The sequence below is a fragment of the Rhopalosiphum maidis genome, chromosome 2 (genome assembly GCF_003676215.2).
Source record: "Rhopalosiphum maidis isolate BTI-1 chromosome 2, ASM367621v3, whole genome shotgun sequence".
Lineage (NCBI taxonomy): Eukaryota > Metazoa > Arthropoda > Insecta > Hemiptera > Aphididae > Rhopalosiphum > Rhopalosiphum maidis.
Window position 1 is genome coordinate 10,962,406 of NC_040878.1, and position 15,258 is coordinate 10,977,663.

General features: G+C 35.9%; 2 protein-coding genes across 2 annotated transcripts; one reads left to right on the forward strand and one right to left on the reverse strand.

The window, feature by feature from the left end:
* The first annotated feature begins 321 nt into the window (after window positions 1-321).
* On the forward strand, window positions 322-7,154 carry LOC113552347. The gene is made up of 3 exons (XM_026955201.1): window positions 322-925; window positions 1,736-1,874; window positions 6,574-7,154. The coding sequence occupies exons 1-3, from the start codon at window positions 667-669 to the stop codon at window positions 6,743-6,745; spliced, it is 570 nt and encodes a 189-aa protein (XP_026811002.1). The 5' UTR covers window positions 322-666; the 3' UTR covers window positions 6,746-7,154.
* A 153-nt stretch (window positions 7,155-7,307) lies between these two features.
* Window positions 7,308-14,856, reverse strand: LOC113552346 (calcium-binding protein P). Its single transcript, XM_026955200.1, has 3 exons — window positions 14,258-14,856; window positions 12,973-13,515; window positions 7,308-8,946 (listed from the first exon to the last, which is right to left on the reverse strand). The coding sequence occupies exons 1-3, from the start codon at window positions 14,374-14,376 to the stop codon at window positions 8,049-8,051; spliced, it is 1,560 nt and encodes a 519-aa protein (XP_026811001.1). The 5' UTR covers window positions 14,377-14,856; the 3' UTR covers window positions 7,308-8,048.
* Between the last annotated feature and the right edge of the window lie 402 nt (window positions 14,857-15,258).

The following is a 15,258-nucleotide window of genomic DNA, read 5'->3' on the forward strand; positions in this document are numbered from 1 at the left end:
ATTCGTCGGATGCGGTAAGCGCTAACGCTGTGATTTCTGTCTTTGTATATATTTATTATTTTTTTTTTTTTTTTGTCTCAAACACGACTTTCACTCGTTCCACCTATACGGCCAGTACTTCCTCGGTGTGGGGGCGGTCGCGGGAGGGGAGTCGCAAACTAGGCACGCGATAACAACGTAATGATAATAAAAATAATAATATTATGTAGGCCAAACGGCCGGCTGGATGGTCGCGAGGTGGCGGCGAGGCTGCAGTGGAGGGGATCCGAAGGACGCCGGTCGTGCCGCCGCCGACAACGTTCCCGAGCGCAATATCCGAGGCACGCCGGCTCGCCACAGTCTCGTCTGCGTCTAAATAACAATATCGTATTATTATCGTTATTACGCGGCAGTCCGATTTCGGTTTCTTTTCGCTTTCGATTTCACTCTCCGATTCCCAGAAGTCCGTCGTCGTTGTCGTCTTGTAATATTCTTGTAGTAACAGCTCAGCTGTTGTTATCCTGCGCCGACCGTACGCCGCTTTTGCACTCCGCGGTTCGCGCGATCCGTCACCGACGTTCGCCATGCGCTCGGGCCCAGCCGCCCACCAGAAACACCGACACTGATACCGTCGCTGTACGCAAATAACGCGCGTTTCGCACACATCTAGACCGACGAACGTCCGCCATGGACTCGGGATTGGCCCGGTTCGCCGTGCTCATAGTGTTGTTCTTCCTGTTGACCGGCGACCTGGCCGGCATGGTCAAGCACATGTTCGAGGAATATGGCGGAAAACAGCATAGTCTTCATCAGCAGCAACAGCGGAACCGACAACAGTCGCCGGAAAAGTCGGCGAGGGAAGGAAACGCGCGGCCCGCAAAAACGGCGACGGCAGCCGGTCTCGGCGGCGCAGGTCCGGACGAAGATCCAGACATGGAAGCGTTCGGTGAGCAATCGGTCGAAATGAAAATACGAAACATAAAACGATGATAATAACACGACACGTCAGTAATTCAAGGTCGGCGCTTCGTTGTGTACGGCTCGGCGGCCTCGTTCGACTTTTATGCGCTTCATAATGTTAATACCAAATTATAGGCCTTGGAGGAAACCCACCCGAGGGTTACCGCGGTTTTAAGCTTCCTCTACTTCTTTTTCTGTACATATCATTATTGAACTGCATTAATAATCTCTACGGTGCGACGAATCTTTTCCGCCGCGGCCCACCGATTATCCGTCGTCGGTACACCCCCACTACCAACCACCTCCCGGCACATCTACAAAATAGAATAATTTTCATTTTATAGATAATATCGTGTTTTAAATTTTACAACAGCGGGCTGCAAAAGAACTACTGAGAATGTTTTATTTTCTGATCAAATCTTCCCGCGCGATTACGCCATAGTTTTATCAACATTAAATAATACATAATATAATATTATGCCATTAAAATATTACTCTTATACATTTATTGATATTATATATTACACACTTCAAACACACACACACACACACACACACAGGCGCGATATTATAATATTGAGTAGGTATTACGGCGTGCGTTCGTATCGTAGTAATAAAAAAAAATACCGGTTGGTTTTACTTTCATTCGCGTGCACCGGTTGTTACGACGTGTGTGTATGTGTGTGTGTGCGCGCGCTCGCGTGCGTGCGCATGTGTTTTGTAACGTGAAACTGCCCGCACTGTGATAATTGGACCTAATTATTAATGTTGTCTGTTTTGTATGTTTTATTCACAGCCAAATCGTATTCGGCCCGAATGAAATTGGTCAACACCATCAAGGAATCGTGTTTGCCGAAACTCATTTGCGAGCTGACGGCGTCCACGAACCGAGACTCGCTCACCGAATCCGAGAGATACCTGTTGTCACTCATTAGGTATTATTATGATATTTACCTCATTTGTATTGTACCCGCTACGCGATACCACGATGGACTGTCACTGTCGTGCTTAGTAGTTATTTCGCGTATACATGAATGATGTAGTCGTGATCCTGATGGGGATTTCATTATATTCTAAACGGCTAAAAGACAATTAATTGTTTGCCAGAGTTCGGAACTGTATAGGTACGCGCGATCGACAATGACAATAATATTATGATATCAAAATTGTTTGTTTGGGCACTTTCGATTTCACTATAACACTAGTCAACAATGGTATATGCGCTGCACTGCAACACAATAAAAACGGAGACGTCGACATCGCGCATGCTATTATATGTCTTCGGGCAAGACAGCGATTTTTTTTTTATTCGTTTAACTACTAACCGCAGTCGGCGATATGCGTAACACGGGTGATATATTTTACATTGCGTCACATCTTTCAATTAAGTTCAACAACACATACATCATTGGACAAATTTTTCAAGCTTTTAGATTCTGAGCGGAGTGATGTATTGATTGTGTAATGTGTGTGTTTGCGCAGCAAATGTATAATTTTTCCAGTGTGTAATTTTTATTTTTACGATATTTAGTAGATAAAATATTTTGATTTTGATATTTAACTTTCAGAGTAATTTAAGGTAACAAAATATTTCTAGTTTGTACTTAAAAAAATCAAAATTAAAAATTATTATTATTTTTTCAAAATATTCGGAAAAAACAAACAACAAATTTAAGAAAAGCAGAAATTCTTACTAAATACCAGTTAATGATGAAATCCATTATGTTTTGTTTTTTTGGTGTAACTAAAAAAACAATAACCTTAGATATTTGATATTTTCACTAAATGTTTATTATAGCGTATCTTATACGTAATATAATTTTTTTTTAGTTACTTATAGGCATTTGAAAGGTACAAACTATACAAGTTTATTTAGTATTTTAAAATTTATAAAATCTTAAATTCTTATAGCTGAAATTTTGATAAAATTTACCTTTTAAGTAGTTACTGAATAATACTGAAAATAAAATCTCCTAAAAATATACGATCACAATAATTATTTTTATAGATATTTAAAGTTCTAATATCGATAAAATTACATTATATTTTAATGGTGAATAACGATGATGTTTATTGTTTTGTTATAATTCAAAAACATTATTTATGATTTAAACTGTTACGTATATTATTATAAATTTAACTATAATATGCAATGATATTCTTAACGTATTATGCAGATTAATTTAAAAATATTATTTATTTATTATAGTATGAACCTATTTACACTTTTTTACGATAAAATGATAAAATGAATAACATTAATATACCTATTAATATGGTTTAAATATATTATATCATATTATTTAATGATTAAATACTAATAGTATAATAAATTCATTGTTTTTAGAAAAAAAATAAAATAACCTAGTACCTATCGTAATATTTATAGTAAAATAAACAACTTTAATAGCTTTATTATAAAAAAAAAAACACATCATGACACATACTTGGTGTATATATTTGCTGATAGATCATCTCCGTTCAGAATTGTTTTTCATACTTAATTTATACAATAATAATACGTATATCATTGAATTCAAATTTAATATACACTCATTTCGGTGACCCACTTGACGCCCTTATGTACAGCTGAGTAGTAACCACTTGCCTAGCTTAGTTTTAATTGCAGTGTATTGGTCACATACTTGACACCAAAACTTTAAGCTTTAATAGGTTTTTAACAAATTGTCCAACAATTCCGTGTAGAAGTTGAAGTGTTTTCATAAAGTTTTGAGAAAATTTTAGAACCCAAACACTATATAATATACCATTCACGGATGGTTTGAATTTTTGTTCGCGCGATTTTCGTATGATCTTTTCTCGTCATGGCCGAAACCGGCAAGAAAAAACACGGTCCGGATGAAATGTCGCTGACGCACTCTGCGGAAAACGGATTTTGTCGAGGGAAAGCTTGTACCAGAAATAGTTAGGGAAAAACACTGTCAGACAATCGAAAAAAATCATAAATCGTTACGGGTACGGAGCTGAGAAACTGCACATGTATATACGTGTGCGTTATTTACGACTTGGGGAGGAATAATATGGTGAAAAAAATTAAGTGATAAATCTCTCATGGAAAAACGCACTACGTTCGGCGTATACGTATGATATATATATAGATATCAAAATATAATAACAACTACAACAATAATTGTTCGTACTCGTATGAAAATGATTTGGTGCATATTTTCTCGTATATGTAAATTTGAAGCACATAATGTGATAATATATATATATTGTATACGGTGGCACCTCTCCCAACGACGTTAAAAAGTATTTATTTTTTTATTATGTTAATATTTTTGTGTACGGGGCGTAACGAGCGTACGTGTTAAAACGTATCGTAGACGCACACATTAAAACGCTTCGAAAATAAATATACGCGTCGACGATGATTTCGTGTCAGATGGCTGTCGATCGAATAATCATCACCGCGGAAGACGACATATAATATAGCACCGTGTTGTTCTACACATGACTGCATATAATATATGACGTAACGCACAAATCAAAAATTTAATATTATTTTATTGATACGCCAACGCGGGAGACGTTTCTCGACTTTCCTGGTTGTATAAATGAATACACATGGCGATTCACCAAACATGTTCACACCCATTTTTCTATTAACAAATAATTTTATTCAAATTGTGATTTTTGTAATTTTTAAAAATACACCTACCTGATAGTGTTGTTAGGTACCTACAATATTCTGCTGCTGCAGTAGTCGACCTCGCTGCTATTCCGTTCGCGCGCCACTCAACGACCTGTGACGAAATCGCAAGCCTATTCGCTGGATACGATCGTTCGCCTTAAAGCGCAATCGTCTTTGATGCATAAATCACAGACCCTCGGTCACCGAAGATATATATTGCACATTAACAGTATAAATGGTCACGTGAAAAAGTAGTTTGTAATGACCGCGACAACAATAACAGTTATAATAGTACTTAGTATGATAAATTATAAAATCATCTATAATTATTCTTCTCAAATAATTTAAAAAATTTACTTTGGAGCCAATTTTTAATGCCGAAAAAATAAAATCACTGTACGATAGACATATTCACGCGTAAATAATTTTTTTGTTTTGTTCTCCGGTGTCGAAATGATTTACACGCGGTTCCCCTCTCTTAATCTCCGAGACCTCCGGTTTGGACTAAAAAATGATTTTTTTTCTAACAGGGGTTTTGGCGCCACGAAAAAAAAAATACTAATAATAACTCGTGTCACCGATCGCGCGCACTGATCTCCAGCGGGCCAATAATAATAATACGGGGAAAATCGTCGTTGCCGGCGGGAATCGCGTTCGCCCGCTTCCTTCTTTTGTGAATATTCAAAAGATGATTATTATTATTATTATTTTTCATCCGCGGCGTAGCAGACGACCCCTATAACATGGCGGACCGGGCTTGAAGAATCCTTTGGGGATTTGATGGCGAAGAAAGGAGCGCCACGTACGTACACAGAAACAGTGCGAAAAAGAGATGGAGAGAGATTGGAATCGTAATTTTTCGCTCGGCAAAATTAAACGTCACGTTTTTATATATATATATTACATAGTATTATTTTATTTTTCCCTCGCCAGGACAAATAAAATCAAGTTTTTAAATTCGCATTTCGTATTATTATTATCTTCTTTCACGAATACCGACGATTTCGAGTGATTTGACTTTTTTATCGTTTTTTTTTCTTTTTTTATTATATTTATTACGCAGCTATGCGCGATAAAGATTTTCATCATCGATAATATTAATATAAAAAATACAAAATTGCGATTCTAGTTTTTCCTGCGCTTGCTTGTTTTGTCGTTATTATTGCACACAGTGTACGGTTTGTGTAATAATTGAACAACGACGCGTTTGCCTCGAGATTCTAGTCGGACTAACTATATGTGTAGTCCATGATTTGAATGTAACATCATTAACTTGACCTATATACTTAAGATGCCAACAGCAAAATACCAGCTTTGACGGATAGTTATTTTGATGTTGTAGCCAATCACAACTGTAATAGTTAATACGATAAGGTCAAATTGTACTGTTTTTTGTCAAAATTTACTCAGATCAGAAAAAGATAGTGATCGATTGCGCTCATTTCGATAAATACATAATGTATAAGTTATTTATTACCGAATAGTAGCCGATAGTCAAAAAAATAATTTGTATTTTTAATATCTAAAAATTATTATTTTAATAATAATAATTACATATACAGGTTTAATTTAAATATGTTAATGAAAAACTGTAATAATGTTTTAAAAATTAAAAACAAACTTAATATATTATAGTTATATAATTTTAAAATAACAATGCGAAAAATGTGTACTTACATTAATCCTACGCTAGTTACGTCGTGTGATAACATTAATGATTAGGTCAAGATCAATAATTAGAACATAACCTGCTTTTAACCGAGAAAAAATTGACCGTTACCTTTTTATTTGAACTTGAGTGTAAGACAATGATGTTTAAAGCAAGGAGTGCAGTTCGACAAATCTACGTCAATATAACAAAATTGAAAATATTTATTGATCTCGTATTTAATCAACATAAAAATATTTTATATTCGTCAATTTTTATTCAGTCTATAAACCACAATGACATATTATTTTATTATTATGTTCCGTTACAGAGAAACGACCATTTCCACAACGGCTGAAGTCACGTCCAAGTATCATTTCGCCGCGCACATGGGCCAACTCATCAACGGCATCGATAACACGGGATGTCACAACTTCTATCCCGGATGTCCGTTTCCCGGGCTGCAAGTGATGCAAATGATGAAGAAAGTGAAGATCTTGTAAAATAACATGTGACGCCGACGCAGCGACCATATAGTCTAGTCCTTAAACCGATGCATCGTATTAATAATATTATGTTATAACATCATATAACCTAAACCGCTATACGTTGTAATAAGACGTGGGAAGCTGGTGATATTCGCGCATGCCCTTCTATTACTTTTAACTTATTTTAACGTTCGTGTCACCTGCTGAACGAAAAAAAACAAACGAGTTTTCGCCCTCGCAATTTTGATTTGCGTCACACGCACATATGTCACGTGTAAGCCATCGTCATAGTCGTGCGGAGTACAATATCGGTCACCGCCGACTAAGAAAATGACAATACGGTTTTTTTTTAGCATAATAATATTATTGTACATCAATTACAATCGATTGTCATATAATATTATTAAAACCTTACAGTAATTATTATTATGTGTATCATATAAGGTTTTTTATAAGTTACCTCAATCAAGCCTATAAGTATGATAATAATATTGTAAACTGTAGGCAATATATCAGTTACCTATAATACATGTATATTTATGAATTTAACTTAATATTATATTTAAATAAATACAAAAATTACAAAAAAAAAAAAATGTTCATGAATACCTATAAAAGGTATTAGTATTGTAATTATTGTATACGTATCAATAATTAATATAAGTTAAGGATTTTATGTACACCAATGTCGTTATGATACTGTAAATAATAATAATAATAATAATAAAAAAATGTACAAAGAAAAATAAGCAACACATTGTCGAATATCGTACGCTCTAAGTGGTAACATATATAATTAGAAGGGTTTGTAATTGTAACGTAATTACAAAACGATCTAACAGTTTACTTATAATACAAATATGCCTACTTAAATAAATTATTATGATGGACGATATGTGTATGGGTGGGTAAAACGTATAGCAGTTTCCAGTAAAAGAAGATAGGTAAGTTAATTTACTGTTGCAATATAATATTATTTAAATTACGAATTAAACTCGTGCAATGTAAAGTATTCAAGTGAGTGTCTAAACGTATTTTACGAAAAAGACGGAAGTCACATATTTTATTAAGTAGGCATGTCATAAACGAACCTGAAATTAACTGACGTGTTTTACGTTTTGTTGTGTTATATTAAGTGTTTAATTTTCCTAAAAATGTGTATAGTATTTAAAAATATATATTTAAATAAATATATTTTTTTATAAATATTAAATAGTGGTTAAACTTTGCTAGCAACGAGGGGATGCGTTTAAATCGTTTAAATACTTCAACGATGAACCATGTATTATACCGCTATTGAACTATCATTATCACCGCATCACTCCGAAGTCTTGGGAAACTGAAACTTGGGTCGTCTTTCGTAGGGCAATCGGTTACCGAGAACGCTAAAGTCGTCGGCCGGCCACCGCTGTGGAAGTCTGATGGTGGACGGTCGACCGCCGTTTGCGGTGCCGTCGTCGACGAACTTGATCGCACCCTCGGCGTAATACACGCCCTTGTAGTTGCCGTACTTGTCCACGTCGGCCCGGAGACCGCCCGTGCCGGTTCTGTCAGGGAAAATCATTTTTATTCGTTTCGCCTGCCGATTTCCGCTTCCCGCGCTGTTGTGGTCAGACGGGAACGCGAAATGCGAAATCGAATTCGTAGCGCCGCCGTGATCGATCGACGACGGAAACTTCATCGGCGTCGGCCTTGGTCTGTCCAGTGGTAAGTCGTTAACCGAAGGCACCTCGTAGTACTGATCCGGCGACCCGCTCAATATTCTCGGGTTCTGTTGAACATCGACTCGAGACTTGTAGCCATTTCCAAAGTATTGTTGCGGCCTCGGATATTGCGGAGCGTAGTTCTGTTCCGGTCCTAAGAACGGAGGCCGTTGTGAGTACGGATGAGGTCTTTGCGAGTACAGAGACTGCACTGGGTATGGAGGACGTTGTGGATACGGAGGCTGTTCAGGGTACGGGGGCCGTTGTGGGTACGGAGGCTGTTGATGAGTGGCGTACTGGGGAGCGTACTGTGGTAGTTGTTGGTTGAAGAACCGGAAGAAACCGCCGTTGTGGTTATTCAGGTAGTTGATTAGCTGGTCCGGGTCCCTAGGACAAGTCGGATACGCGGTCGTGCAATACCTGGGATCGCCCCGGGCGTTATATCCCAACAACGCGGCTCGGCCGAACATAAGTAACGGCGAATCGTCCACGAAGTTCAACACGGTCAGCAATCTGTAAGTGACGTGACATACGAAATTATAATATTATTTCATTATTGACACTATTTATTGTTGTGTACTTAACAATACACCACATAGGTATAATTCGTTTCATAGTAAATAAATAATAGTGTAATAACTATAGAACATGTAATAGTTTACTATTATAATATGGAGTTCATAGAGCAATAATTTTTTTAATATAAAATACTGATTTAATTTGGTATACTCTATATATTTCAAATATTAAATGGTGTAAGTACACTTTTGCCAAATTAGTGTAAAATAGATTAATGATATTTATTTGTGAATTAGTTGTTAGCAATATGCTTAAATAGATCACAACCAATCGGATATTTTTGTGATAATCCATAATACCATATTAGTAAAAACGTTGGTACAATTTAAAATTAGTTCATAGTTTGAAAACCATCAGTTTATCTAATATAATTTCAAAATCATACATTACTCTATATTTAAGTAACAAAATATTATTACTGTACACTTAACTATTACCCTTACATATATAAAAACTTAATCTATTTGAAATGCTAGTCAATTTTTACTTATCATTTTAATTAATTTTTTTAAAGGATTAAGATAAAAATATTAAAATAAAGCCCATCTGAAAATATGCAAAATATATTCAGTTTTGTATACAATTTTTATTTATAACAAATTATAGAATGTACTTTAAAACACAATTTTGAAAACCCCACATTTAAATTATATTGAGTATCCATGAGATATATTTGCTAAATACTTTGCAGACAAAATTGAAATGTTAGACAATTCAGTTGCAGTAAAAGTTATGACTTTTCATTATTCAAATAACTAGTGAAAATAATACTTTTAATCAATGAAGAGTTATTGGTCTAAAGATATTAATTGTAATTATTTTATCGGAAAATAATGCTATGTAATTTTTAATTAATTTTACACATGTTTAACGCACACATAATATATAATACGTAGTTTTACTACATATTACATTAGTAGGTTTACTAATTCTCATTAGTAAAAAAGAAAAAAGAATATGAACATATTTAAAATGTATAAATGATTTGTCGAAACGTATACATAGTAATTGTATACGCGTGCCACCAATAGATTCTGCAGCAACATCGTATTAAACGGGCTTAACTAGTATAAAGCCGTTAATAATGTAGAAAACAAATAATACCGAACCTCGTAACGTGTCGCGATTTTACGGTATCGCCGATTTTGATTACCAGTGGGACGACGTGTGATGAATCGATACACATAGGTAAGTGTTTGGAAAGTAAATAACTGCGAGAGTTGACCACCTGTGTGTGTATGTGTGGGGTGCGAAAATATATATAATAGTCATAATATACGTACGTTGAGTAAAAGTCCGCGAGAAAGAGACAACAAATATTAATGATTGAGGGGGGGGGGTCATCGATTCACCATTTAACGCATATTATGCAAATCCGATCAAGTTCGACGACTCTCGCCTATAATATAATATTACAATAATATGCACTATAACGAGCGCATAATATCGACATCGCTCGATTTCGCGGACGTTCCACGTAGTTTTTTTCACCCGCGCGGATTCGTATATTATAATAATACTGTTGGCGCGTAGGTATAAACGGCGACAACGACGACCTCGGGAGAGTAAAACATTCGTTAAAATATAATATAATATCACCGCTGTTGTTATTGTTGTTGTTGTTGTTGTTGTTTTTGTTATTATTATAACATCTTATGCGCGTAGACCCACTTTTAGTATTTACAAAACATTGTAGCGCGTAACGCAATAATTATAAAATATATTATTATTTTGTCACGCACAACCGTTGTAGTGCTCGACAATAGAGTGCGTAACGATACTATATAATATAATACTATGAGTTATTCCTCGTGTGTATTGTAATAATATTAGGTTCTACAATCTACAACCGAATACTGTAGCAGTGGCACTCAACGATTATAATCCGATCAGCGTTCAGGTTCTTACATAGATATAGGTACTTAAAATAAAAATATAGGTCAAGAATAAGTATATATATATATATATATAAGTTTCTATACATGTGAACAGGGTAAATATCGAAATGTCATCACAAGTCTATACGTTTTTGTCTAACACAGAAATTGATATGATTTATGTACGAATGAAAAATTTGTTAATCAATGTTATTTAAAAAAAATAAACTACCTACGATTCGATAATATAATATAATATTCTTCTCAAGTAATCTTAACAACGGAGAATGATCTTAATAGGACAATACGCGCCCGTGAATTTGTTGCCACCATCTTAACAAACATAAAACCCGTTACATTTTTGAGTTCAGTAACACCAATTTATTAAAAATCATCTATGCTTATAAGTTTTATTTTAGTTTTTAAGCAAGATATATAGACATGCGTATGTATAGTATTAAAAATTAGAAATGCTCATATCTCGCTTAAAAATTAAAATTTCTAAAAAATAAATCCAACGTCTAAGCACAAATAATGTTCTAATCTTTAAATTTGATAACACATATTTTTACTCTAATATTTATACTAAAAACACAAGATTGGTTCTTCTGAATGCAAATTTGATTTATTTATTTCAGTATTTCATGTCTATAAGTTGGTAGCAACACATGTATAAGTAGCATATAGTCATATAACTAAATAGATGAAAATTAACTCACTATGTCTAATTCACAGTTTAATTTAATTATTACTTGATAAAGACCAACCGTGACTGATTTAAATAAATACAGTGAAACTTCCACTGATAGAGTACCTCTTATAATAGCGTACGATTTTTTTCTGAAATACTTGTTATTAGTTTAAGGTACTTTCAACTATTAACTTTCTATAAACTAAGTCTTCTGAACAGTATAGTATCTAGAGGTTTTACTGTATATTTTGTATTTATGAATGCAGATTACGTAGGTATATTATTGTATAAATACATTTCTAAATCATCCAATGGTTTGGAATTTGGCACGTATTTCCTTTTGGTACAAAAAACGAGTATTAACGGATTTTTCGGACATTTTGGCGAAAAAGCTCGCGAATAGCTTAAAAGCTTTATGACGCCCAAAAGCCTGGATGGGACCTCTGCCGTTTACTCACCTCTTATAAGAAACGTTACATTATATTATTATTATTATTATCGTTATACAGCTTATGATGTGATTATGACGACTTCTGATGCCGGAGTTGTTAGCTACTCGACCATGTAGTGATTACCGTGCGCACATTACCGGAAACGACTTTACGGTGGATATATAATATTAAGTATACTAATAACACGGTATCGTTTGAACTTTATACATAGGTATACGCCGTACGGTTATTAAAGCAATAACATATCGTTTATCGACCATCATATAATAATATCAATGCACAGACAGGGTCGCAGTAATCTGTATTGGTATGCTCAAGTCGACTACACGACAGCAGTTAATATAATATATTTTCCGGAAGTGATCTGAGCGGTGAAAGGGTTCCCGAGGGGAATCATATTGCAGAGGCGGCGGAGACGTCGTTAATCTGTCGGCGAAAAAATGTTTATGACGCACACGTCGTTTGGTGGCGGTATACGTTTTTTCGGTTACTCGGCAGTAAATCACGTTGCAATAAATAAGCGTTCGGCGGGCGGGTGGGTTAAAGAAAAAACAAGTTAATTTCGATTTAATCCCCGCAAAGCGAAATGTTTACGTTGCGCGTGCCCCTCGTCTCATCGCCGCCGGAGTGTTTGTGTACCCGCAGAAAGGCGTAAAAAAGCACGTCTCTGCGCGTCAAAGACACTTTTTCATTTCTTATCTGGACGGGCCACCAAATGGCCGCATAGATTTATCGACAAAAAAAGCGAACAAGGCGACGACTGATATACGATTATAACGCTATAATATATTATATTTATATTATACGCAATTGTACACGAACCCACAATATATTACATGATATAATAATGACACTGCAGCAAATGCGAGTAGCTATAAATAATAACTTAAGTATACTTATAGTCTATATATATACAAGCGTGTGTTTGTATAGTACTCACGTGATCAAAGCGTCTTTGGTGAGGAATGGTATGGAGGACTGCTGTTGCTGTTGCTGCTGGTAGTAACCATATTGCTGGTTATAACCAGGCCTGGTGCCCGACGATACTTCGCACAGAAGTCTGGGAACACACCTGAGGTCGTCATGTTGTGATATGGAACTCAACGCTTGCACGATAGAGTTCTGCTGTAGGTAATCAACAGCCGCTGCCCCTGGACCGGGACGGAGTCCGTAGGGTCGAAATGGCGGAGGATACGATCCACCACTTCCTGGATACGGTGGAGGATACGGTCCACCACTTCCTGGGTATGGTGAAGGGTACGGTCCACCGTTTTCTGAGTATGGTGGAGGGTATGGCCCACCATTTTCTGGGTACGGCCTGCTTACTTGGGGTCGCTCCAGAAAGGGTGGTCGGCCGGTTTCGAAATAATCGGCGGCGGGCGGACGGTTGGGCCGACCAGAAATCGACTGAGATCCGTCACCGAACAATCCCGCATACCTAGCGTCGGTATTCAAAACGGTTCCAATCATTTGCGTCAAGGACCTGCCACGGAAAATTTAAAATAATTATCGTATTATTATTAGGTTTAACGTATAAACACATGCAATAGTCATAAATACATATTATTATACTTTTTTGTTCGAGAAAAAGAAATATTCGTGATAACTATTAATATACCATCAAGTCATAAATTCGTTTTCATATTATTCTACATGTCCTGTATGGTAGGAGTTGTAGAACACATACAATATTCTTAGAAGTTTTTATTGTTTTAAACATTTAACCGGTCATGCATACATAAAAATTCTGTTAATTTTTTTTTTATCAAGATTTCTATGGCACAACTATCTCTCTAAATTAAAAAAAAAAAAAAACAGACAATCGCATAACCACCGTTAGTGGTTATAATAATGTATACAGTTTTAGTCATTGCTGACGCGATATCGATATCATGTCTATACACCAGCCCATCGTACTAACAAATATTCTATATATTGAAACATTTAAAACTTGTATGATCTAAATGAACATTAAACATAGATTCGTGAAACGAATTGAATTTAACGTAGGCACTAAAAATAAATACAGATTATGATGACCACAAACATGTGCAATAAATTATGACACAAAAAAAAATTATTTCTCATTAAGTATGAGAAATTCCAATAGTGGATTTTTTTTATAGTAAATCAAATCGATAATTATTTTCAATGCGATATTGATAGTTTATTTTATTTCGATATTAATAGTGACGTATAGAATTAAAATTATTGTAGGTACTCACGTCAAGAACTCGTCCACTCCTCTGGTGGTGTTTGTAACGTTCGATAAAGCCACCGCAAATCCACTGCAACAACATAGAAGAACAACACACCGTAAGACCGCCATCACTGATGGTCGCATGTCTCCACTTTTTCTTTTTTTCTGATTTTCGTTGTTTTTGCAGAGTTAAAAATTAGTAAGTTTGCGAATACCTATCGAATCGTCCAGTGGTCGGACGGCGAGGAGTGCCAAAACCGGTGTGATCGACGGAGACTACGACGATCGGTCCGGTGCCGCAAAAAAAAATTGTAAAAAAGCGCACACCTACGCTCCTGCGTTGCCCACTCGACCACCGCCTGCACGCGAACACGATGTCAGTAACCCGCGATCGTCGGCACAGTGGCGGTGGCGGATTTCGCGTTGTGAACTTTCACAACAATTAAAATGACATCATACGGGCCGACGAGAAAACAACCATGTTTAATAATAATAATAATTGTATGACAAACACGAACACGCCGCGGACTGTATAATAATTAAAACGTGTATATTATAATATTATCGTACACCCGCGATTTTTTTTATTACGATTCATAACGCGCTACAATTTTGAATAATTACTCCGCGACGATCGCCGTCGAACTGCGCGCGAAACACAACACGATCGTGTCTATAACGATAAGCTATAATAATAATTTATTGCAGTCGAGTATTGACCGATCGCTTACAAATCGTATGCGATAGCCGAATAACACATTTAAACGCAACAGCACGCGTGCCCGCGGGGGAAACGTATAAGTACGAGTGTACGATATATTATGCATATTCGCGGCGTTTCCAATCGATTATCGTCAATCGTGTTTTACATTTCTTTTGTTCCCCGAATAACTAGCTCATAGCTCCGTCTCGTTATGTTTACGTTTTTCCCGGAGAACGAGTGGCGTACGCAATTATAATTGCACTATATACACGATATACATGTATACGAAATGCAAACGTGTCGGAGACAACAATTAAATTATT